The sequence below is a fragment of the Hemibagrus wyckioides genome, linkage group LG15 (assembly GCF_019097595.1).
Source record: "Hemibagrus wyckioides isolate EC202008001 linkage group LG15, SWU_Hwy_1.0, whole genome shotgun sequence".
NCBI classification, from domain to species: Eukaryota; Metazoa; Chordata; class Actinopteri; order Siluriformes; family Bagridae; genus Hemibagrus; species Hemibagrus wyckioides.
This window is the reverse complement of record NC_080724.1, coordinates 14,514,100-14,541,349: the sequence shown is the minus strand read 5'-3', so window position 1 is coordinate 14,541,349 and position 27,250 is coordinate 14,514,100. Positions and strand designations below refer to the sequence as shown.

At 42.4% G+C, this 27,250-nt stretch overlaps 1 protein-coding gene across 5 annotated transcripts in view; it reads right to left on the bottom strand.

The window, feature by feature from the left end:
- Positions 1-27,250, bottom strand: part of rerea (arginine-glutamic acid dipeptide (RE) repeats a) — a 160,116-nt gene that overhangs the window by 6,144 nt on the left and 126,722 nt on the right. For 3 of the 5 annotated variants that reach the window (XM_058409149.1, XM_058409150.1, XM_058409148.1), the window contains exons 7-16: positions 21,065-21,113; positions 19,360-19,481; positions 19,123-19,222; positions 15,677-15,775; positions 9,980-10,060; positions 1,732-1,894; positions 1,418-1,510; positions 573-772; positions 290-451; positions 82-195 (exon numbers count right to left, since the gene is read on the bottom strand). In XM_058409149.1, coding sequence (XP_058265132.1) covers positions 82-195; positions 290-451; positions 573-772; positions 1,418-1,510; positions 1,732-1,894; positions 9,980-10,060; positions 15,677-15,775; positions 19,123-19,222; positions 19,360-19,481; positions 21,065-21,113 — 1,183 coding nt within the window. Of the gene's footprint in view, positions 1-81; positions 196-289; positions 452-572; positions 773-1,417; positions 1,511-1,731; positions 1,895-9,979; positions 10,061-15,676; positions 15,776-19,122; positions 19,223-19,359; positions 19,482-21,064; positions 21,114-24,878; positions 25,201-27,250 lie in introns of those variants that run through there. The other 2 variants (XM_058409151.1, XM_058409152.1) reach the window with 1 other exon arrangement.

Sequence of the window (27,250 nt, the reverse complement as noted above, 5' to 3'; positions counted from 1 at the left end):
TCTGAAATATAACTGCTACATATAGAGAGGTGTAACAGCAAAAGAGAGGAAGAATGGAGCAGTTCTTTAATTGAATCCTACCTGAGTCTTTGACTTCTTAGCACTGGCCCTTTCAGGCTCCTCTGTGTCTGAGGATCCCTTCTCTCTCTGGCGTTTGGCACTCTTCATAGGTGATGGTGCTTCCTCCTTTATCTTCTGTGGTAAGAGAAAAGAAACACTTAAGCTCTTTCGATGCATGGGAAAAAGCACATGGGTGCCATAAAGGGTAAAGGGTGCCATAATGCCATACCTTGCTGGGTTTTTTCACTGAGTCCATCTTGCTGTCAGTACTGGATGTGCTGGCTGCACTGGGTGAAGTACGACCACTTGAGCGTAGGTCCTCATTGGTTGGTGAGGCTCTGCCATCAGGGCTGGCTGTCTGCTTCTTCCGGCCACTTCGTAGTGTCGACATCTGGACAAAAACACTTACAATTGACTTCACAGCAATACCACACTACAATTTCAGTATTAAGTACAAAAGCAAATATTTTTGCCACATATTAAAGGCATTTTTCCTTGTGACCGGGACTTACCGGCCCGCGGTTCCGTCGAGTCCTCATGCTATGCTTCCCACCGAGCCCATCCTCTTCCTCTTTGACGGGTTTGAACATAAACGGTGGTGGGTCCACAGGCTTCTCGATTGGGGGCAGCTCACCGTACTTCTTGAAATGAATGCGGCAGTCGGTACACAGTAGGATGTTCTCTCGCCCCCCGTGGTGCCAGTCCTTGGAGGCTGCAAACACATTTCCGACAATGATGAGCTCTGCTTTTCAGTGACTGGGGAGAACTACACATGGACTAGCCTGATCCCTGACTCACACCCGTACATCACACAGACATCTGAACGCTCACACTCAGGCTTGCCACACAGTATTACATGGTGATGCTCGTAGCTCATACCATATGGGAGTACTGTGAGAGCCAACTGCACCCAACAAGTCAGAGGGTTTAATGAGGCAAAGAACAAATGAGTAACTGTCAGGTAGGATGAAATTAGCAGCAACATCCTCCAAGGTCCATCTGCCAGTGGAGAGAGCGGGTGAGCAGCACGGCTCCCTCAAACAGAGAGTAATTACAGACCTGCTGTGGGGATTATTAAGGGCCTGACACGCCTGTGATGCTAGAACTGTTGTAGGAACGCCACCTGTTTCTCTGTGTTACTACTAAAATCTAACACTGTGATCAGTGCACCTGGGGATTGACTAACTGCTGGCTGAGAAAAGCTCATATTTCACTCAAATCAGTTGAATATCAGATTATCAATGTGACTCTAGCTGGATGATGTGCAAATACACAAGCCTGCCTCAGGCACTATCAGAATGCAGCAGTCTAACCGTTGGAATGAACATTTATTATAATGAACAGACAACTTTCTTACTGGTGGAAAAACAGTGGCGGCAGGCGTAGCCTTTCAGCTCCTGTTCGCTGTCTTCACTGTCAAAGTCATCTTCACTGGCTGAGCTCAGGTCCACTGTAGGAGAGAGCCAGAATAAATACGACAACATGAACCAAACCATGAAAATCAACTGTATATTTACCTTTTATATAATACAACCTGTTTGGGTTTTGTGGGTGAAAAGATCATGAATGAATTTACTATGCGATAATGAAGGACTGTTTGTTTATTTTTGTATCGAAACACCCTGTTTAGTTATGTCTGCTCTCTGTCTCTAGGGAATGAAGAGTACTTACAGAATTCGCTGGAAGGGGGTCGGGAGGGAGTGTTGACAGGTGTGGTTGCTGTGCGGGTCTTGATCCGACGGAAGACAGGCTGCCTTCGGTGTCTGCGGTGGGCACGGGAGCTAGCAGCCTCAGGGGTTTTCTTCCAGTAATAGTAGAAAGTTATCAACTCTCCCTGCAAACAGAAAAGCATGAAGCTATTAGTCAAAAGATGTTCCTTCACTGTGCATAGTGAAAAAATGTCTTGTTTGGTTAATGTTCACCTTTTAATCTTATCAAAAATGACCCACTGCTGAACTGCTGTTACGAATCAAGAGGTAACAAATTTATGCTGATCCGCTAGTCCAAAATAAACAAAGCTGCTAGCTGCATTTTTTTCTCCCCTTTGTTTGTACTAAAAAGCCCTCAAATGTCAAACTGATAACAGCACACAAACAGAGGCTTATTTTCGGAGGTTGACTGTCGAAAAAGGTTTAGTACTGAGGTCAGCTAGCGAGCAAGAGCGCACGGATGTTTGGAGAGAGACTCCATGCCGGGTTTTGCAGCAGACTAGCGTGTTGTGCTGCGGCTGTCTCTGTTCCAGGATTAGGCAGCGAAGCTCACTGAATGCTAGGATATTAGGATCAGTACATTGGTGGCTGCCTGGGTGGCAGGCGCTTGAATGGGAACAAAAGAACATGTCGGGGAGAGCTTTGGCGCTACAAATAGGGAGTGAAACGGCTCTGAGTCCCTTCGTTGGAAGAGTCAATTGAACTTTAATCAAACATTCAGGGTGCGCTTGCCAGGGAGCAGAGCGTATAAATCCAGCATACAAAAGCCAGCCAGCAAATCAATACCCTACTGAAACATTAACACATGCAATCATGGATCAGAAGAAGCTTTGCTGAGACAGCCTGCACAAATTAACTGGTGCTTTCCGGCAGCTTTCAAAATAATACACACACCCTGAAAGTATGGCCAGGCGGAAAGAGCAATTATGTAGTATTCTGCCTGTGGTGGTTTATAGCATTTCTACCGTTCCTGCCTTCCTACTGCATATTCATTTTGCAACAGGAATTTGGTGGCATACCAGTTGCCTCTTTTTAAACCTGCTTTAATGTATTAAGGTTTGCCCAACTGATGAAGGAGGTCAAGCACTGTGTAAGATGAGTGTGTTAAACTCAGCATGAATTGGATTTAGACATCATTAAATTGTACTGCTTGTTTTTTTTTTTTTTGCTTCAGCTGTTCTTTTTGACATAAATTGGTCATTAAAACACTGCTCTCAACAACACTCCAACAGCTTGGTGGCTAACACTTTTCTTGGCTGGTAATGGGGGGAAAAACACAGACAAGTTTTAATTATCCTAGAGGCTCTGAATTTGATGCTCAGTCAAATTTATCTACATGCACTAAATGTTCCATTTGTATAAGGCAAAGCACTGAAACCATTATCTACTCAAAAAATAAAATAATACAGAAACAAAAATAAAGCCTCAAACTATTGAGAATTTGAAACAAATAGTCAAAGCTTGACTTAGGGAGGGACTGTTATCAGGGAATGTATAAACAGTACACAGGCGGCCATGTTGGACATGAGTAAACAGTAGAGCTCGATGATCATTGGTTGCAGTGACCTTTTAAAATTTGTTCTTTATTTCTGCTCAAGGTGGGGGGAAAATGTAAGGGACAAAAGACATTTCATTGATTTTATGCTACACTATTACATTTCTTATTTCTAATATACTTTAAGTTTGAGTTATATTTAACAAGAAGGCTAAAATGGTGTTAGTCTTATTGAAATGGTATAGTAAGAACCTCTCCTATAGCTTTTTGCTGGTGACCACTAAAGAAGTAAACACTTCCTCATTGTGTCTATTTTCTATAAATGTTTCCCACATGCTTCTGGCCTCATGCACCAGCAGTTGAACAGGTAGCACAACTCCCTCTCGCCCTCCCCCCTCAGACCCTGCTGGCGGACATGAGTAGGCGAAATATCAATTATCACAATTACATCAATTACTTGTGGGTGGCTGAGACGTTAGCCAAATGAGAAACACAAGTGTGACAAATCCTCTTCTTTGACTCGGAGATTTCCACCCACCTTAGCCTCTCCCCACACTTTAAAAACAAACACAAGGAGAAGGGACTAGCATGCCAGCGCTCTTTCCACTGCCTAGGAAAACGGGTTCGTGTTAATGTCCCGCGATAACCCTTTACAATATGTGATTAGCGGAACTCCTTTGGGTAATTCCGCTGTGATATGATGTTGGGAGGAATAATGGGCTGTGTAAGCGTGTGGGGCGTGAGCGTGTGTTGGAAAGCGAGAGGCTTTGGCGAGGATGAACAGGGCGCAGGTGCAGGCCAAGGGATGCAGACTTCCTGATGTGAAATCTAATTGAAATGTGCAGATCAAAACTGCTCAGGAGGACAGAGGGTAGGCTTTCTTCACTATGTAACACGCACTCTATATTCGAACCCTCCCCTCTCTTCTTTGTGGAGCCGGATTTGAGCCATGAAGCCCAGACTTATGAAAAGAGGTGAGGAAAAAGTCAGCCCATTTATGAAGGGAGAATTTGATGTTTCCAAAACAAAATTGCCATGGCTAAAATTCTCCAAAGTTCAGTTCAATAACTAGGGCTATGCTGTTGCTAGGAAAGGAATCACTACGGTCATTCAAAAGTAATTTAGTTCGTAGGCTATAAAAACAAGCGACGAAGGCTGGAGAGCGGACATTCATAAATGCGGTGAAAACGCCATGCTTAATACGATCTGCTTGGGCAATATGTGGAGGAGTGGAGATGAGGCTGAACTGACTTGATGAAATGTTCTGAGTGGATCATATGCGGTGATGACAAATTTCCTTGGGTGATGGAGACCTATAGAAAAACCCCTTTCAAGTCATGGGAGAGGAAATATGATTTGAAGTGTTGAGAGGCTTTGCTAAGCCACACTTCCCTGCTGTAGTCCTCATCTTCCTTCCTCTTTACTCTTGCCCATCCGTTTCCAGCACAATCAGAAAAGCAAAACAAAACAACACCTCCCCGTATAGTGCCGAATCATAGGACGGGGGCGGTGATTAGTCTTTTATGGAGGGAGATATTGTGCAGTGATGCAAAAATAGAGAGATAACCCTGAGGGGGGAAAAATGTCTTGCATGGGTCCCACACCCACATTTGTGAAGTCGCTTTCATGAACATCAAAATGTCCAACTGTCCTATAGCATGTGGAGACATTTTGAGCAATGCTTGAAGATACGACATTTTTCTGCTCTCTTTACTCTGATGAACAGAATCTTAATTTTAGATTTAGCAGATTGTTTATATCTTTTCCATATACTTTTTATGAATTTTTACCATGTTATTCGCCCTATTTACACAAACAGTTACTAGAATGCTGATTTCTGTAATTGCTATTATCTCTGCAGTTGTTTTCAGTAAAAAAAAAAAACAACACGTTCATGCTGGTGAACAAAAAATCCTGGTAACTTAAGCGCTGAATTACAGGCTATTTCAGAATGCTTCCATCTGCAGGATATTTCTGCGGGGTGGATTATCTGACAAGGAAGAGGCTTAATCTCCTATCACCGCACTAAGGGATTTTTTTTCCTATCTATCTCATTTCTGCCCCAAGTAAGTGTTGATGTGGGCGTTTGTGAGCAGGTTCTATGTGTGTGAACTGCAATTTCCAAAAGATCATGCCTTGTTCACTGTGATTTAGAAACAGCTCTGGCATAGTGTTAGGGGAAATTGGGCCATTTGCTGGACCCTTCTAGTTGTGCATGTGTTTCAGTGTGTGTGTGCGCTTGTGCGTGTGTGTATGCATGCTCAGTATGAGCGTGAAGGCTAAACTCCTGTATTTATACACTCATCCGTGCTCAAGCCCAGGCTTGAACAGATGGTTTCTGTTTTTCCTGGCAGATTTGTGATGAAGCCACAAAAGGCCCCTGCTTTGACAGGGCGCCAAACGGTTAAGGCTGGAGCTGGCAAAAGCAAGGCAAGGAGAGCAGGGGAGAATGCGAGGGGAGGGCAGTGAGGGGGAAAGAGCGCCGAAGGGAGTGAGAAGAGGGAGAAAATGGAAGATAACAATGGACAATCAACCTTGCGCAGAGAAAATGTCTCCAGAGCGTGCTCGCTCGAGCCAAATGTGTTGGAGGCTAAAAAAGAACATGTGGTGATTGGGTGCAAGCAGTCAATCTGCAGCTGTAAACATCCATTAGCTGAGTTTGGACTGCGCTTTCCTGTCCCTATGCAGGGCAAAGAGTGCCCGTGCAGAAGGAGGGAGGAGGGGGCGAATAGCTGGAATGTAATTCTAGCCTTGATGGCAGAAAAAGTGAGACAGAATTTTGACTCACAGTTTCTGCACTAAACTACACATGCTGGCTCAGAATGTTTGATTAACTCCATGTGCTCTTTATTATGGGCACAAAAACATTAATAATCTCTAATGAACATTCAAAATTGCTTTCCAAATTGAATACTCGTTTGAAGCGATCTAAAATATCTGCCATCGACTTTAAGCAGATATTTTATGCACCCAGTCACTCAGACTGATTCAGTATTTCATCTCATTATTTAAAAGCCTTGCGCTCTTAAATATTTAAAATGATGGCAATTTGACAGGAAATGTAATCAATGTGTTGTGCAATCGGTGAAAAGCTAAGGAAATTGTCCTGAACAGGCAGGTTAGGCATTAATCTATCCTTGCTTCAAGGTCAACATAGCAAAACTCAGAACCATACTGTGAAACCTGGTTTTGCTTAAATATGAACACCCACTTTCGAGATTAAACCAAGTAAATGTGATAGGAAACCGAGTGGCCTTGGCTGGGGCAGCACTGGTAATTCCTGCTGCAACCCTGATTTCTGTTGGAATAGAATGTATGAGCTCTGCTTTCACAGGTCAAAGATGTATAAGCGCAAGAATCAGCACTTGTGTTTCACCGCTGTAAGCAGTTTTTCTAACAGAAGAAAATATACAGCTATGGCGCGACTTTTCGACAGGGGCTGCTCACGCTAATCCCAAAGATCAACATGAATAGCCATGGCTTTGTTCACAAAACTGCACTAAATGAGCCAGAGCCAGTCATATTCAAAAAGAACTGTCAGAACTGCATATTTGTTCTTCAAATGCGAGGCAGAGAGAAGAGCTTGGAGAACTGCTAGATGTTGGATAGAATTCAAAGATCTCCAGTATAATGACATTTTCCATAAACAACAAACTCATTTACAAGCAAGCTATTTTGTCACAGACAGCTGCTCCTAAATGTGGTAGCAGTTTTAACCTGTTAAATTAGTGCTCAATCCTTAGTGTGTAATTACATGAAGTTCTCCCGGGCTGAGGCAGCCGGGTGACAATGCTACCATGAATTTAATTTGATGCTTATACAGATCGCACCAGGGCAAACATCTGCTACAGGGCTGAACCAATACAAATCATTTTGGTCGTCTTTGAAAATTGCAGATCCCGAGGCCGTGTGCTGCTTATGCTACATGATACTCTGCAGCCTCATGGCACTGGATGGGGACTGATTTGTGACTAGGAAGAACATGTTCATCTCAGCTACTTCAGATCTGACCACACCAATTAGGCTGAGCACTTTCTCTAGAACAAGAGGTAGCTAAATACAATTTATGGCTGAGATACAAGTCAAGGAGGGTTGAGTGGTGACTGGAGAAAATGTTAGAATGGCTGAACTGCGTTTAGTTCCGATCATAATTATATACCATGTCCTCATTTCTTAATGGCTAAAGCATGAAAATACAGTCTGGGGGATCCATCATTAACAAGCAAAATAAGAAGCAACTTCAACTGAATTAACATTAGCTAGCAAAGGTGATAGAACGGAACACTGCGAGACGAAAAGACACGTGCTAAAATCACTCAGACCCGAATCAATGAAAGCAGAGAGTTAAGTAACAGTGACAGTGAGACTCGAATCTCCCACTAGGCCTCATGGGAGGGGTTGTGTTGGAAAAACAAAACGCAAAAGGAATTATCTGTTATCTGTAGACTAAGCACGTTGGGGATGTTTAGGAACATTTCTAGCACCGGTATACAAATGATTCCATGACGTCGTCTTTTGAGTGGAGGAAATGGTGGCGGTGAAAAGAACAGCGACGGTCAGGCAACACACCCACTTCCCCAGCTTCCCCTTTTATTGCCTTCATATAAAGCATTCCTGAGAGCTAGTCAGGCCTGGTTTGTTTGCACAGCAGTGGGCGCTTACTCTTGGCACCAGCTCTTTATGAGAAACCCAGCTAATAAGAGCTGAGGGGAGAGGCAAAGACAGATGCGCTGCACTGTATCGCCCTCTGTAGCCCTGGCTGAAGGCCCGGTACTTTAACAAGCTGTGTACAAGTCGTGAATTGTAGAACAACTGCGCTAGGAAGGACAGTGTTTAGCAAAAATCATTATGTGACAAGCTGTTGTTGAACAAAAAGGGGAAAAAATATAGCGTGTATGTTTGGGTTGCGGGGTTTGAAGAACAGCAAATCTGACTTCTACTAAACTTGTACTTTAAGAGTCACCAATGAACAAAAATGAAGAAAGGGACTGCTGGGAAAATAAATGAAACTTTCCTCAGGGCACCGATTGGCACTGGCACAAAAGACAGACTTTCAACACAAAAGCAAGTTCATGCTTAAGCAAAGAAGGGTTTTAGCTCCAAGACCGCGTTGGCTTTTTCCTCAGTATCTATATTGAACCACCCTGTACTTCAAATTCGCCTGCCTCTGTCTATCTGTTAAATCCCATGTATCATTATTATTACAGCCATCTTACAAAAGGGTTAATCAAGCTGAGGAACAACAAAATCAACGAAACAAATAAATAACAAATTCTTAATGACCTTCGGATAAAATCCTAACGAACTGATTAGCAGACTTTAATTATTGGACAGTGTGTTCCTTTGAGCACACACAGCGCTAACGAGTAATGAATCTGAACATGAAGCTGAACTGCTACTCTAGTCAAACATATATCTGCTTGTGTCAACACTCCCTTGGTTAATATTTATTTGCTCTGAATTTGACGTTTCAGCACTGGTTCCTTTTGTACCCGGGATTTTCTTTAATGCCTAATCGCCCTGGTTAAATCAATACACTAACATGCGTTTTAGACTCGCTCATGTTACCAGAAAGATTGTGAGATGGAGAAGGCAAACAGCTGACCTTTAAATGACAAACAGGCTTTATGTCAGAGCCAACATGGATTTCTCTCAAACTGTGCTACGGGCAGAGATGATAAAAAACGCGATATTTCGGGAAAGGCGCTGTTAAGTGACTGGTGGATTTGATGTTGTACATAAAGTGATGCATTGTGTAAGCTGATAAAAAAAAAATTAAAAAAAAGACTCGGCAGCTTACGCACACTAAATCACACTCAAGGGTGCAGGATTACGTCTGTCAATTGGCGAATTAGTTAACATGACACGGCAACAATCGCAAGCTATGATGTATATTCAGTGGCGTTAATGACGATCAAGTCTGCCGTCAACCACAACACATTCCTCAGGTTCAACCTCTCTGTGCCTAAATCTTCTGTAATCCAAGTGAAATGAATGTGTCAGTTGTGGTACAGCCTTCAATCAGTCGTTTGATGTAAACAGTGAACTGCACGACTCGAATAAAGACAGGTTTCAACTTTTCAAGCTGCAAAGTGCTTAAACAGTGCTTATTCTAGCACCGAGATCGACTTGTTTTGTGTACGCAAATGCTTAAACACAGAATTGACAGAAATGTAAAACAGCACTACTTTAATATTTTACTAAGCAAAGCATCTGGGTGAATACAGCTCTCAAACGTAGAACACATTACTTTAGACAAATCTAACAGTTAAATCTAGTTTTTTTTTTTTAAGCGAAGCAGCTAAACCCTGACTCGAAATGGAAAAGGAGACGGCAATAAACTGAGAAGAATTGTGAAATTATCAGTCGTGAGGCACAGACATAAAGAGCGCCTTCCTCAGCAGCGCTGCATAAACAGTCATCGTTCTGTTTTGGTTGCAAACACAGTGTGCTCACTGTTCTCGGGAATCCATCCAACAACCTAATATGCTTACTGTTAAATCTAATATCCATGCACCATGTCCATCTGTGAGCTACTTGTATCTCATTTCTTTCACTAGCCTAGGTTCAGCGCGAGACTGACTTCAGCGTGTTCGGTGTAAATATTAGAAAGGAAGGAGGGGGAAAGGAGTACGAAAACAAAAGTGACCTCATTTAAAGGACTACGGAAAAAAAAAAAAAAAAAGCTATACACAGTTAAGAGAAAATGACTTACCGTTTCCTTGTTCGGTAGCAGCTCTTTCCGAATCCTGAAGAAGTTTTTGCCGTACTGTCTGAGTCCTTTTATGAACCGTTTCTGTTTGAGAACCAGAACACACACAAAAAAAAAAGGAGACAGGAAATCAGATAACCATTTTTTCACGTGTATGCAAATACCTTATACTGTAAATAAAAGAAAACATTTTGATCGCTATCTCTCTGGGTCTTAAGAGCTAAAGGTTAGCATGAGGGGTGGGGGGGGGGTTGGGGAGGAGAATGACAGCAAAAGCAGGAACAAGAGATCGTATTAATCCACAACAAAGTGCCAACATGAAGGCAATTTCATCTGAAGCAGAATGAAAAAGTGCTAACTGCACACTGGAGGCGTCTGAAGTTCAAAAGTGAACTTCAGTAAGTTACGGAGAATCTCAACACGCCTTTCCTGATCGAGCAATTCTCTCATACTCACACTTCAAAAGAGAGCTCGGGTTTTGGTGAAGGGAAAAAAAAAAAAAAAAAAATCACCTACATAAAATCACAGAACCCTGTACGCTTATTTTCACATTTTTAGCAGGTCTAATCTTTACTTGAAGAAAATCAAACTTGGAAAGAATTAAAGCCTCTGCTAATAAAAAAGTTCACTCTGTGAAAATACAATAGCTAGAGAAATACAAAAGAAGGTTCTCCTTGGTTTCAATATTTCCAATCCTTTCAAGGCCATAAAAAGCGAAAGCAGACAACATTCATAACCAACGAACCAGACAAGCAGCAGATTTACTTTCTTGTTCCAGAGCCGAGCTCCGCTCCACAGTAATCTCGGCCAATGCTTTCGACCAACAAACTCCACCGACTAAAACCCGCTCAAGTCCGCTCGGCACACGCTCCAATTCACTAAGTCCACTGGCAGGTAGAGGAAAAATCTGAGGCACAAATCCACAAAGTCCCCAAAGGTGCGACGCTTTTTTATGAGCAAGAAATAGCTTGTCACTCTCTGCTCCTCCACTACAAAGGGGAAGGCTTTACATGTGATCTTTCTGCTAGGGAGCCTCTGCTTGGCGGCAGTGTGTAAAACCTGGAGTGGACTTCTGCACGGCATGGTGGCTCTCTGTCACTCAAGCATGCTCTGAGTGCAATCACACTGCTCAAGCTGCCTTTATGTGTGCGTTTGAGCATGTGTGTTAGCCCTGCAGTTTCACATCTGCCTTTCTCATTATTACCCCAACCCCCTCAATACTGCCTTTCAAGAAAGGGGGGGGGGTTTCGGAGACTGGACGGTTTATTAAATTTATTCGAAGCTCGGCAAGAAAGACACCGTCTGAGCAAAAACGCAAGAAAGCAAGAAGACGTCTGTGTGTATGTGTGTGCACACGCTAAAAGGTTCAGGAGATGAATAAATGGAGACAAGCCACCAAGAAAACCAGACATGGAGCTCCTATTGCCTGTTAGCACAAACAGTCTCTGCTGGTTATGTAACTAGGGAAGTGTTTACACATGGCTTTAAAAAAAACAAAAAAAAAAAAAACAATCTGGGGCAGGGTGGGGGCATTTCTTTTTCTAAACAACACTCTTTACAATTTTTTCCCCTTCAAAGTTCTCTTAAAAAACTCGCACCAAATTGCATTTCTTTGAGATAATGAAAAGGCTAATTTGGCAAATTAAAAATACAAGCGCCATTAAATCAGCCTTTTCCTCGCCTTGGCATCTGTACAAAAAGAAACAGATTAACATGCTCAGACTCGAATAGGGGAAAAAGAGAGTCAGTGCCAGACAGTAAATATTGAATCGATCTGATGTGGTGGGAGGTGTAGTGGATTAACCAGTAGGTGGCGCAGTGTTCAAGACCTGTGGTTCAAATTTCTATTGTAATTAAGAAAAATATGTTAAAACACAAAACAACCAGCCTTTAAGGTTTTCATTACAGGAACAGCAATTAAAAATAAAAAATAAATAAAAAATTAAGAAGTGATATTAAACATGTGGCCTCCCAGGTGTACTGCTCCATTGTGCCTCTTGTACCAAAAGCATTGCTAACACCTGGCACAACAACTGGCGTCCAGAGCTGGACCAATAGAAGCCCTTCAGCTCTTCTAGATGTAGGTACCTGACATTCCACGTGTGTTAATGAGGCCCTAAAAACAGCAACGTGCGGGCTGCAGGTCTGTCCCTTGGTATTTTGTTAAACACATTAACAGAGAATCTGCCACCGTCATTTGGGGTCTCAGTTCCTGACCGGTGGCCCAAAACCAATTACACCTGCCAGGCCTGAATGCATGTGTTGTTCCTGGCCTGATTGTGTCGCCGTAATTACGTTATGCCTACTGTAGCATTTACACCGCTCAGGTGTCTGCGGGAGCCGTGCGCACCACTTTATCATTTTCTCGCTCGCTCCGTCTCGAGCTCTGTGCTCTGCATGTCGGCTCCACTTTAAGGCTCCATTTCAGCTGCCTGGGCTCGCTGCTCTCTGAGCCCAGCTAATAAATCATCCTCCAATCTGCTTGCTGAATCGCTCTGGCCCTGCCACGATTGCTCCAGCCCTGGGTTGCTAGGCAACCGGGCAGAGAGGAGGTGGGGCTGAGGGGGGAGAGCCGGAGGAAAGGAAGGAGGGAGAGTAAAGGGAGTGAGAGAAGGAGGAGGGGAGGGTTACCAAATCGCCAGGCGCGCATTCTGCTGAAACAACAGGCTTCTTTTTTTTTTCTCAGAAATTGTTCCAGAGAGCTGGCTCTTTTCCCCTGGTTTTGCTTCACACACCCTCCCTTTCTCTCACTGCTCAACAGTACACTATTGTAAAAGAAAGATCATGGAGGGGAAAAAAAAAAAAAAAAAAAGTAAAAAGGCCATTGTAACTCGAACACACTTCCGGCTTAAACAATAATTGCTGGAAGCTGAAGAACTGGTTCGTGCGAGCATTTAGAAAATGATACAAGCGTTTACAGAAAGATGATGTCAGAGATAAAGATGAGCGCGCTCCAGAAGCACAGCCGCCGTGGTGGCCTGAGCATTTTCAAAGAAATGCCTCTTTAAGTGAGGGTTGTCTAAATACACAGCAGGCTTGTGAAATCACCACTTGACCTTTTTTGCGAAGGCTGACCTACTACGTCGAGGTGGAAAGACTGCAGGATAAATTTAGACGAAAACACAAAGTGTCAAGAGAAAAAGGACAACTCTGACATCTGTGCACACAAAACGACCACAAAAGCAAACGTAGGACAGCCCACATCCTGCCTATTTGAACCTTATATAATAAACAAACCACAACAGAAAAAGAGCGCAACCTACAAAACCGGCTGAAACAATCATATTAATCAGGTTGTTATGATGATACCACTTCAGAGGAGAAATAAATGTTGGCGCAGAGCCAGCTCACGCATTTGTGCACAGGGAATAAATATGCAACAACTCAGCAAAACCAGCTCCTGCGTAAATGCGAAGGTGACAGGAAACGTGGTAGCATGCCCTTCCTGCCATAGCTAACTCAGAGCGCTATTAAAAACTCTCTAAATCCGGCTATCACAGCACGAACAAAACCTGCTTTGAGGGAGTGTGAAGGAGAGAAAACACCTCTTAGAAATAAAGCTAAATTAACTTCAGGGTGGGCGGACACTTTCACAGGCCACAGGAAAGTGTTCTGAAAATGTGATTGTGCCTGCAATTTAAACACGCACCCACCCATACACACACACACACTCAAGCTGTGTCCCTTTCTCTATTCAATCACCAGACACTGGGGTGGAGTTTAGGGGGTTTTTGGGTTTTTTTTTTTTTTTTTCGTGAGCAGGATGTGCAGGTCCATGCTCTCACCACAGGGGGGCCATAAAGACGGCGCTGCCTCAGAGGGCACTTGAGCTATCTAGGACCTCACGCCGTCATTCATCACTGCCTGACAAGCAGTGTGATAATACACAGCAGGACTCGGGAGCGGGTAGAGGCTCAGATTTCAGAGCGAGTGCAACAACGGGACAGCCGCCATGCCAGCTTGTGCACTTCCTCTGGAAAATTCCACAGCATTTGTTGGGTAAATGATGTTGACTTGGACTAAGCAAAAACATCAAGGCATGCGTGGGCATTAGAGGAAGCAGGCTGTGAAAAAATGATTACTGAAATTATAAGTGTAAAAGGTGCTACCAGGCATCGGGTGCCATATTTCACTCTGCTTACAGAGGGATATTGGAGAATGCAAACTAAACTGGCTCGGCGGGTAGTTTAGGAAATAGAGGCAGAGTTTAAAGAACTGGCCGCTGCTTGCTTGCTCAAGGGGGTGGAGCAAGAGAGAGAGGGTGGTGAAAGGTGACCGTGAAGAAGGCGCAATTCTGTCATTTCAGAGCCAGTCACTGTCACTTTTATTTACATTTCAAAAAGACGTGGTGGAATAATGAGGCCTGGGTCCTGAGGGCAGAGAGAGAGAGAGAGAGTGAGAGAGAGACACAGAGAGAGAGAGAGAGAGAGAGAGAGAGAGAGAGAGAGAGAAAGAGAGACAGCACTCATGAAAGAAAGCTGGAGAGTGAAGAGAAAGCGGGGGCTGATAATAAATAAATGAGGAGCAGCAGGCAGGGCTGGTATGAGAGCCAAGGTCAGGGCTACATTTACACCTGTCCCTCCAGGCTCTCAAAGCTGCAAAGGCACAACTTGAAATCAGATCAGTGGGAGTGGTGTCCTTGGCTTTGCGGCAGTGGGGAGGTGATGTGCGTGTGTGCGACGTGGCTCTGGCCTCCTGTCTCTCACCCCCTCCGGCAGCATGCGCACACAAACACACACACATGCACACACATAAAAGACCAACGGTGAAGTAATCGAGGCCACCTCTCATACACTATTCATCTCCTTGCTGTATTATTCATCCGAGACAGACTGTTACACACTTCGCTTCACACAAACTCCACACTACATACCTCCAAAAAACGACCGTCTATGGCGCACACCTGGGTCTCAATTAACACGGAACAGAGCAAAGACAGCAATTCCTTTTAATGGACTTGCTGGAGTTAAGAAATGATCCGCATGCTGCCCAAAGAGAGGATGAAAGAATGATAAGTAATAAGTTGTTATCTAAGAGGCCTAATCACAAGCACCTAATTGCTATCTGCATACATGAAATAGTATAGTTTTTGTAAGCACCTGTGAGAGAGAGAGAGAGAGAGAGAGAGAGAGAGAGAGGGGGAAAAAACATATGTTGCACTTAACAAGACTGTGTCTGCTTTATTCAAACCATCGTATGTAATCAGCAAACGTATTAACTCGCATCCATTATAGCTTGACTGTGATACAACCCACATCTTAAGACAGATCGATTCTAAATCCACCCTCAGTGACCTAAATGAAAGTTTAGGTACTTTCCCTGTGAATGGAAAGCCACATTTTTATCCTCCAACTAGAGAGAGAGAGAGAGAGGGTATTTCAGGCCGTCTTTATGAATGAAGTGACTCAGTAACATTGGGTGTGGACACAGAACCACATGTCACAGAGCCTTTAACACATACAAGACAGGAGCGGCTCAAACAATCAAAAAATCAATTCCAGCTTTGAGAAATTCTCCTCAGCAATGTGAACAACATTTATAGTTATTCTAAGTATTTTAAGGGGTCTGTTGCTTTCCGTTCTCTTCTCTCTGTCTGATAGTGAATGTTTATTCTGCATGATCAGGATGCAGCTGCCATATTTTAGGGGACCTATTCGCCCAAAACTGCCACCTCTTTAAGAAAACCAACTCATCTCTTACCACTTCATCCTCGGACCAGCACTTCTCAATTAGCTTGGGGACGGGCTTCTTCACCAGACGCTGCAGTGCTTTCCCGGCATCGTAGCTGCTCTCGTGAAGCTGCGAGAAAGAGGCAACAATCAGGACTCTGACTCTATTTAATATCGCTTGCTTAGTTCTGAATGAAAGAGGGAGTAGGATGTCTGTGATTGGCTTTCCGTAAGTGTGACACAGTGATGGAGTTCAGAAACGCAAAGTCATAAAGCACTGAACTGGATACATCCTAGTCCAACAACTGGAAAGAAACTTCCTGTAGGTAACTCTAATAAACTTCACAAAAAAAGGAAATTCATACTCATTCAACATTTAGGCAAAGGCTATATCTGGGAGTTCTAACACATAATACAATACACAAATATCTGTTATCAGTATTGATAACAGATAATAAAACCCAATAGGGCATGCTCTTATAGGAAAATAATCAATGATGGGGCAAAGTGGAGTTACTGCTGCCACCCTGAAGTTATAGTTATGTTTAGTGTTGCATAAAGTAAAAAAGGTCCAGCCTCTTGCATTAACGTCTTTTCTCTCTTCAAGTTATTAAAACTAGTACAAAAGTGCTGATACTGGAGACTCCTTCCATAAATGTGAAATAGATGTCCCTTATAGAATTGTATTAAATAACGTGTTTTCTCATCTATATATAATCAGCTCATGTGGAGCACCCACTGACCAAGTCTCTGTGAATGAGGTGTTACTATAGAAACAATATGTGTGTATTAAAATATACCCATGACTTTTGAATTATAGCCCGCACTGCTCTCAGAGCTGTTGTTACTGAAAATGAAGTCACCACGATCGATTTTGGGATTCCAACAGATTTGTGGTATAACGTAATATAAAAAAAAAAGTGTTCATTCCTTTGGTTGTAAATACAGCTACACTTGCATTATTCAGTTCTGGCAATAATTTTCATGTCCACATCATCTGGAGCCGATATCAAAAATCATTACATGCAAGGCGGAAACGAAAAAAGCCTGTCAAAGGCGAGCAGGTATCAGGCTGGGAGAGTTCTTTCCGAAAACACATTGGAATTGCAAATGAGGGGGGAAAAGGTCAAGAAACAGTGAACCGCAGACAGCATTAATTCTCTGCTCTCCCCTACTCGGTCTGAATGGAAATGCCATGTTCACTACATTTTAGCTCACTGGTTTATGGCTTCCTCTGTGTTCTGTTTTGTTCAGGAAGAAGGAAGAGGAATTGTCATCATCGTGCATCACAAGTCATGTGTCGTTCTCCAAGCTACTTGGTTCAAAACTATTACAAACCACTGTAGCTGAAGGAGTGTGTTCAGTAAGTAAGGTGAGCAAATTCCACCCTGAGCGTGTGGGTATTTCCTAAGGCAGAGCTGAGCTCCATGTGCACGAAAGCCTGTGGGCGTTTCTGGAAAAAGCCAGCGAATGTGGGAAACAGCAGAGGGATTTTCTACAATTTGTCTCCATCTGCTATTACACAGGAGGCCTGCCAGGGACATCTCATTTCAATGTGTCTCTGCTAGTGGACACCTAATTGTCCACGACAAATTGCCTTTTTTTTTCCCCCCGTTTTTTTTTTTTTTTTTTTTTTTAAATCAGCAGAGCCCAGCTGTGGAAAGTCAGTATGAGGAGTGGAGTGGAGTAGAATTACAAAAGCAAATATAGTTGAAATTGCTATGAACAGCAAAATTTCTCAGAGCCATTGACTGCTTTACTGCTAAGTATAAAAAGGCATACTTTGATTATTCCAGACCACAAAGTGTAATTGTACACTAGATGGAATAACGAGTGGGATTGTGAGCCATTTCCATTAAAGATTAGACTCTGTACCCAAAACAGTCTGCAGTAATCACTCCAGTTCGGACATTCTGTCCTGCTAACACCATTTTCTTAAACACTTTCCTCTCAAAAGCTTAACAGCAAAAGAAAATGACTCTTGCTGATGCCTGTGGTCTTATTCCTACACCACTCTGACGGATACATTATGGCTTTCGTAACCGGGGCTAATGAGATCGGCCTAATTGCTGCCTTTGTGTTTTCCTGGATGATTTTTTTCCCCCTTCAGTCAAATTATGAGAAGCACTGAAATGGTGATAAAATAATATGTTAGGACTAATTTAGAATATTAAACAGTTGATGAGACAGGAACTGCAACCTAAGTAATTACTGGATCTAATTCAAAAACAGAGATTAAACTTAAACAGAAATTTGTTCGTATGCTTTATATATATTATACAATGCAGCAAAAATACCAACAAAAATAACCCATGAAGAGTAACACAGATTAGTGTGTCCTAAACTAATGATCACACTATTATGTCACCCAAGTCCCTTCTTATGATGGCCTTAAGGTTTCCTTACACACACAACAAACTGAACTGGGGTCATGTTCTGCTGCAGATGAAGATTAGACCCTAGTCGTGTCATTTCCTGATTACATAATAGTTCTTTTTATTTTCTATGAATCAGGCACAGCTAATAGAAATAGTAACCACAATTGCATGTATCGTCCATTGTTAGCTTATACCCTCTACAATTGTAATAGTGTAGACGTTTTCATCTACGCTCCCTTGTGGTGAAATACATCAACTGCATGACACGCAGGTCTAACTCTTCCTTGCTCATTTCATTTAACTAACAAGTTAATTACCAGGTTGCCGATAGTCCTTCAGGAATAGTTGTGTACGCATTCATTATAAAATATTTAAAACAATAAGCTCTAAGATACAGTACAATTAATTATTGTACCTGACAAAGAAAAACATTTCAATCAGTAAAATATGTGACTAGAGTCATGAAATCTGTTTCTGACCCTTGATAAGACATATAAAGCCGTGTTTCCCCTTTCCAGATATTATAGTGTTATAGTGTGGCGTTTCGGTCAACGTTACAAAGCTGTGCTTTGTTTGTGCATCTGTATTAGAGACTGAGCAGCGCAAAGCAAAATGCATTCATCATCCACACAAACCATAAACAGACTGAGCTGCAATACCGTCCCTGGCCATTTCACTGACAGATTACCAGTTATGCTTTTTATACCTCATAAAAAAGCAGAATCTTGCTGACAGCAAATTAAATTTATGAGCGGAGCAATTCCAACACTCGGTTATGTTTGGGCTGTTATATTAAAAGGGGAAGAAAAAAAAAAAGAATCCCCCTGCCTGGTTCTTCTTTTTATTGCGTCCAACATGCTAAAAGCAATTAGCAATAAATCCTTCTGCGCTTTGCAGGAGCATTCCTAATATGTGGAGTTAATAATGCAGAACTTATCATTCTGATATTTATGTATGTTGCCTTGGTTACTGATGATTTTTTGCAAGAACTGGAACAGTTTATGAATTTTTATAAAAAGCAACACTTAATAGCAATTCAGACTGATACATTTACTAACAAACGTCGTTTATTTTGGTGCATGTGAAATGATGTACTTACAGTGTTTAATGCATTGAGTGTAGTGTCATCGCGCGAGGCAGCCAGGCACCCATCCTCCGTCGAGCCTCCATCACACATCCCTGCAAACGCTGCCATGCTCCTGCACACATAAAATATACATGTTAACATCTACACAGCTTTAGAAAAATGCATGCATGAACACACGGCACTATCGTAGCCTGGAAAGCAGCAAGACTGCTTATAATTTGTGAGTATGGCAGGGCAGTGTGAGCTCACCTGGCTGCCCGCAGGTACATGAGCAGGTCACAGTCATTGACCCCCGGCATCCAGACCAGCTCCTCATTTTCGGTCACTTGGCCTCCGGGAGAGGGGAAAGGCTGCAGCTCTGGGAGCTTGGCCTATTAAATCATTGAGACAGGGTTACAAACAAACCACAAAAAGCCCAAGCAGCTAGTGCTAAATATCAATACCAACGGTCCCTATGTGGATAGGAGATGGTAGCGCAAATGATTAGTGCTGAATGATTTTAAAATCCGCAAATGAATCAGTTATGGCACAAAAATGCCAGCAGCTGTCTTCACATATGATATATGTAATATATTAAAGGGAAAAACAAACTGTTTTAATAAGGTCTTAGCAGCTGTCATAACAGCTTCATTGCCCCAGTGGATAAATTCTACATGGCTCTGATACTGTACTGTACAATCCTCCTGGTGTTTTTAATGATAACCATGTATGTTGCTGTGTCAGTACTGCACAATATTTCAGTAGTTTAACTGCGGAGGTTCTTGATGCAAAGGCAAGAGCGAATTATTTTAAATCATCTTGTACCCTCTGTGAGGGGTCAGAAACTTGCCCATCATCTTAGTACAAAGTAAGCAGTAAGAAGAACATTATACTAATTTGCAGTGACCTCTTGCTCTAAAGTGACATGTGGAACCAAAGAGCACTAGCTTCATGCTGGATTGTCCTTTAATTTGTACGCAGGTATCATTATACATATATCAAGCTATCATTATATCGAAAATATCATTTTGCATGGGAAAAACCCAGCAGATACAACTAACATCTTCATCCTGTACAAATCACTGATGTCAGGAAGTTTCTGATTTAATTTCCGCTTGCTTCCACTTTGACACTGCAATGGAATGTATCAGGAAAAAAAAAAAAAAATCTATTCATATACCAGCAGTTATACTAATATATCAGCAATATCGACACACTGGTAATCTAACAAGGTTTTATTACTACATTAACTACTGTACAGCACTCCTAATGCCCCTAAACACCCCGTGTCAAGTCTTAATTAAGCCCATTTGGAATAGAAAAGTGCCATTTTAACAGAAGAAGCTTAACACTTGAATGATTTTTTCAATATGCCATTTATTTCCCATCGGCTCAATTACTGTTTGCGTGATCTCATTTCCTTATTGAAAGATATCTTAAATCACTCTGGTTAAATGGATTGCTCTGAAGCCACGCACCATTGCATTTCTCTCTGCCTCTCCAAACCCATCACGTAGTCCATTTGAAGACTTTTAAAGAGGGACATACTGCTGTAATCATTCCACATGAGAACACATTGATGTAGTATGTCTGAGACCAAACGCTCTTTAAAAGCTATGACAGTAATCGGTGGCGATATTCCGAATTTTTCTTTGTCGGCCATTTTCCCTTGTGCCCTCGCTTCTTTTTTTTTTTTTTTAGCTTTCGATTTCAGACGATTAAACCACGTCTAATTTCTAATCGACATGGCCAAGTCTGTGTATCTGTCAAGCCCACCCTAGCCCAGGCAGAAAGTGTGTGAAATCCATTTCAGTGCACATGAACCCACATTAACCCTTTATGAGAAGCCGTGCTATAGACTAGGAATCGTACACTAGCAAGCCAGCACTAATCTATACGGATGTGTATCATTTAGCCTGCAGTGGGTTAGAACAGGATCATGTTTCATATTGTAAGAGTGCAGGAATAAACAAACCTGGTGACTAGGACCTACTCGAATCTCCCCTTGAGTGCTGTTTAATCGCCTGCAAACCAAACAAACAAACAAACAAAAAAGAGTCAGGCAACAATAACAAATTACATTGAATTCATATACATATTAAAACTATAATTTTTATTTTTACTACAACACAAACATTTTATACACATACATGATATGTTTACATATCAAATGTATGAATCTGACAGCATTTAAAAAATATGCACAGTTTTCTTCAGTCATACATCTCTCACATTATTCAGTGTCTGCAGATACATTCATAAGCAAATTGCCATAGCTCTCTATAACATATGAATAAAGAACCGGGTTGAATAATTGAAGCCCCTTCAACACCCAAGACTTTTCAGTGGCTCCAGACATGCATGTTATTTTTTCCCCACATAATTACATACCCTTTTTAATAGTTATACTGTATGGATAACATGCTGAGAGTAATAATCAAACTTCAACAACTTAATATTATGTGATGCTCGCTAAATTATATTACTTTATATGACCACATTAGATGAGATCATCTCAGCAACATGAGAAACTGAGAAAGCCGAACAATTAAAGTATCGTTAACCGTTTACCTTTAAATAAGAGCTAAACAGAGTTGAAGCCATTTCAACTGTCCTGTCATCCATAACGTGAGCACTGCAAATGATATAACGCACAGCACAAAGGACTCCGACTCATGAATAGAAAAACACGCTGAAAATTAGCATCGGATGATGACTGCACTGATATATACAGCTGTTCCAGATTAATGTAATATTGTACGACAGGCACCATGAGGGGACGATGCGGACTGGAAGCCATGCCGCTAAACAAAAGGACAAAGGCGGCGAGAAGCAGGGAATGATGGGCCTCATTGTTCATGCAGAGGTACAGTACAAACGGCTTCCGAAAGGCCAGACCGTACGATGGTAGAGGGACCCTGAAATGACTGCTGTTACAAAGCCCCCCTCTGGTAACTATGGCAACCACAATTTAATAATAGTGTTCCGATCTCCAGCTGCAGTGGATTAAAGAAAATGACAAGATGTTCCTCTCAAAAAGCATTCCCCCCTTCCGTTGCCAGGGCAACGGCGCCGATTTTCATATCGCCGTCCGCAGCGTGCGCCCAGAAACTGTCAGTGTGATTTGCGTCCGGAGCGGAGCACCCTCCATCATCACTGCAAAACTGTTTGGAACGCCAAGATGTGGTGTGTGTGAATGTGTGTGTGTGTGTGTCTGTTGGGGCCTCTGGTAGCAGCTCAAGGTCTCAAATCACAGCCTTCCTTTCATGCCTGCTTCATAAACACTCGCTACAACACTCATTCCTCCTCCAGCCCCAGCCACTAAATTCTGACAAAAAACATAAGCACTGTCAAGTGAAGGAACGCTGCACGAAAACATATATTGCAGACAGATGCAAAGGGTGCAGAGAAATCTACAAACTTAACACACAATTGGGGGATTAGATGCTTTTAAATTAGAATTGAGCCATAATTTAAAAAAAAAAGCCAGGTGAGAACATAAAGCAGATCAGGACAGTAAGTTCAGGCTGAAAGTATTTATTGAAGCCGTGCAGCAGAGAAATCACTGAGAACTCTCCAGAACATTGTGCTGCAGCCTCGGCACTGCTGGCAGGCCTGAGCAGCACAGCGCTGATCACTCGAGCAGGGGTACGTGACCCCCAGGCAGCCATGTTACGCGGTACGAGACACACTCGTGCCTTTCGGTTCCAATAACAATCTACAGTTCAAGTTCAAACTCAAGCTGAACCAAATAAGCTGCAGGAGCTCTTTTAACAGAGCAGAAGGCACAAAAATAATCATGGCAGTAAATCATTCCACTCCCATGAGCAGCTGCTTGTTGCTGTGCTAACACACAAACATTAACTCAACACCGAATTATTAAACACTGTCTGCTTTAGACAGTGATCAGAGCAGCAGATGCCTGGAAAACCTACGCCTCGTTACTTTAGAAATGATTTTAAAAATGCTGAAAAATTATAAGGCACTTTTACAGCACACTCCAACAGGTGCCTATGAATACAGACACTCACTTAGAAATCTTTTTTTATTTTATTTTTGCATTTTCAGTAATGTAACAAAACTAGGTCACATTGCACAGCTATTATCTGTAGCTACAATAAACCAACTACCAAACAACACTGTCAGACATATAGACCTGTGCACACAAACATTTACTTCTCTTTCTCAACTGAAATGACATTTATTTAGTAAGCTCGTGTGTGTGTAAGAGAGAGAGAGAGAGAGAGAGAGAGAGAGAGAGAGAGAGAGAGAGAGAGCTGGCTATTATTAATCATCAGAGCCATACATGCCATTCCCTTGTAAATCTAGACACACACAACACTGCCACTTAATTTGGTATCATATGTTGTGTGTTAATTTTGTGCACACAGACGATAAACGCTGCTCTCTCAAACTGTTGGACGACTCTAATTAATAACCACTGATTAATTATACAGTCTTTAATTACCAAAGAGTAAAAAACTGTAAATAGAATGTAAAATACTAATCAACACGAAAGTACAAGGACACTTTTGCATTAACTCACATGTTCCAATCTAATACAGAGAAAGTGGTGGACTGCTGTCAGGTTGGATTTAATATGTTATGATTGGATTAAGTGATGCACTTTATGCAGCAATTACCAGTGATGACTCACAACAGTGATTAAGCACATGAACACATGACACTGTCTTAAAACAGGGCATCATGGTGCCTGTGATGTTTTGCTTAACTTAGCAACAGAAGCCTGCAGAGGATGTTAATATTGACCTGTATCTACAGTGCTGATGCTGGTGTAAATTTATTTCTTTAATTGGAAATGGTCATCATGCATATGAATACCTTTAGTGTTTCAGAAAAAAAATGTGCAGTGTGCAGTTCTCAAACTATGATAGTATGTTAAATAAGAAGAAAAGTTCTAGATATATGACATAAAAATAAAGGAACGCAGTACGACAACAGTCTATAAACAACTTGTGCAATTGAATTCTGCAGTGGCTTCATGGTAAAGTAGTGGATGTTTAAGTGTTGTCTGTCTGTCTGTCTCTCTCTCTCTCTCTCTATATATATATATATATATAGTAGCAGAATTGCGATGCAGTAACTCCCTAGGCACATGATGCGCCACAACAAGCAGGGTGCATCCTGCATAATTTAACTCGAGCACGAGGACAGCAATCAAGCCTGGCCCCGCCCCCTCCATCAAGCTCATCCAATCCCCGTACGCCTGCAGCACAGTCATAACATAACATAGCGCGAGCGTCTCAACTTTATTTACTCCATCCCTGAGAGACAGGAGCACTACTTACTGCTGTGAAAGAGTACACTTTGTTCCCGAATGTTCCTGCGCCATGTCACCCTGTCCGTAAACACATGCACACAGCCCTGCAAAATGGACTCCAGCACTCCGACATACCTCAACTGCACGACATGTTAAGTTACAATACTTTCAGCATGTGTTGCCAGAGAGGCGTCGGCGAAAAGTCAGGGGCTGCTGGTTTATTTCTGATCAATTATAAATAAGCAGAAGAGCCGTTTGGTACTTCCTGTAAAGAAGAGACCCATCTGAAGCTCTGCGAAATGATGGAGGTGTTAGCCTGGCGCTACATGGCAGACAGCGTTTATTAGCGGGTTTGACAGTAAGACGACAACACAGCAACGGCGACAGACACAAAGCTCGCCTTATTAAAGCACACTGCGGTACACAAGCAAAGGCATAAAAACAACAAACAGCGCTGGACTAAAAGGGATTTACGGTTTAACAGGTGATGTCAGATGCGCACACCTACCTCCGCGGGCTGAACAAGTCATCCATGTCGGACATGACACGCTGTCCGCGTCGGACACGCCGCGATACACAACTCTCCTTCTCCGCCTATGCGCCTCGGATGCGCTCAAAATGGAGGCTCATGCGCTCGCGCTTTCACCGAGCTCGTGCCTTGTGTGGTTGTATGTGTGTGTGTGTATGTGTGTGTCTATGTGTATGACCTCAGCTTCACACACGGCGCGCGCAGTTCCCGTTCCGACAGGCGGCACTGAGCATGTGCCGCGACCTTCCACACCGACACGCGCTCGAAGCGCACTCCATCCCCGCTGCTGCTACATGAGCGCGAGCGGGGAGCGCCGCATACCAAACGAGCGCGAGTGCAAGAGAGGGAGGGAGCGAGCAGAGGGAGCGAGCAGAGGGAGCCACAACCTCGGATTGGCTGCGTCCGAAACGGCACACACTGCCATCTGTGGTAACCATGGCAACCTCTGGCGGCATACTCTTGTTTTCGATGCTTATATAGCGTGCGGTTTGGGACGGAGCCGCGGAGAAGCGTTTTCATAACCATGGAGTAAGACTCTCCTTCCTCCTGCTCGTTATGGGTGCATAAAATCCCTCCTGCACCCCGTTATTACAGTGTAATATGATATGGTATTATAATGATGTATATTAAAACGGCTTTACAGTCAGACAGCCTTTCCCCCTATACAAGAAACATAGAGCTTCATATGTCCACAGTTTGGTAAGCACTGGCCCAATATTACACCAAACCATCAATCAGTACTTACTGAAAGTGCAAACAATTCAAAACTTATATTTTCGAGAAGAGACAGCTACTATACAACAGCCAGCAGGATTAGGTCCACTTGTCCATCTCAGATAACTTGTTGTTAAAAGGTGGACTTATGGAGCAATGGTCAATAAAAATACGCCGAATGGTATGCAGAAGTGAGGCTGGGAGTTATTTCTGTAAAGTTCGGACTGATCCATGCAATCTCTATCAGTGTCAATTTCACGTGATGGCACGGAGTGACCACCCCTGCCTCACTGATAAATCCTTAACATGTCATCAGCAGTGACACTCAATCTGCATCAAGCTATGCTGCATCTGCACAATAATACAAACCAGGCAAATAAGACCAAGTTTAATCTTAAAACAAAATAATCATATTATATATATAGTACAACCCTAGGTAAAGAGCAGAATGAACAGACGAATCTCCTCTTGACCCAGCCACATTCATATGCGCTACATGGCTATTAGACATTAATAAAAACAGACAGACAAGAATTCATGTGTTTTTCACACTTCCTCATAATTCACGGCACATGTGCATATCACTGCTGGCCGCTCGCCCGGACCAACACATCTCTCAGCACAGAAGTGTCAGGAATAGCTGCAAAAATGGATCAAACTGTGCATCTGGTCTTTATCTCTCCAACCTCCTGAGCAAAAGGCTTGAGCTGCTACATCACTAATACATCACTACAACATACAGCTTTTGGATATTATTTCATTTAAAAATAAATGTGTGCACACTGCAGTTTATCCACACCCTGGATAGGTCCCTACAAAAACAAGTGAGTGCTGAGGCAGAAAGATCTCCGAAAAAAACAAACCAACAGTGTGATGAAGCTTAGAATGTAAATAAAGCCAGAAATTTTGCCATGCCTACTACTACAAATGTGTAGCTGTGTGTAATTATTTTATCAGGTTCTGATTAATAATATTTTTTTCCTGCATTTAAATGACTATCATCCTAAGTTCCTGTGTGAACATGATGGGAAAGAGCCAGTTTAACAACACAGTGAAGCTTAAAGATGTCTACCACCTTGTTAGCCAAGTCAGGCTTTGCTCAAGTTGTTTGACGGACATGAGCCTAATCTTGAATTCTATTTACTTGATGTCAAAATGTTCACGATGCTCTTGCGTAATCACATCATCGAAAAAACGGCGAAGAGCGTTTACACACTGTACAGACTTAATAGCTTTAAACTATTTAGCTGCCTCATGAAACACAGTCAGATGGGAAATTTAGTCAACAGAAGCAAAGTCATGAATTAATGAGGGATTATTTCCCAACAGATATAAAGAGCGAACAGAAATCTGTGAAGAGATGACAATGAGCCTGGTGTTTAGATGCACTAAGCAACTTTTCCCTAAGGTGAGGAGGATAAGGGACTGGTTTCCATGATCAGCAAAACTTCTTATTCATTTTTCTAAAAAGAAAATATGAAATGGAGATGACAGTAGAAGATTATGCAAACAGTTTGATTTCTAATTATCGATAAATTCTGTTTAGCCTTTTTGTATATAAAATCATTATTATATTTATCATCATTAAACACAGGATGGCTACTGGATCGGCGAGACGCCTGAACAGTCTGTAGGCT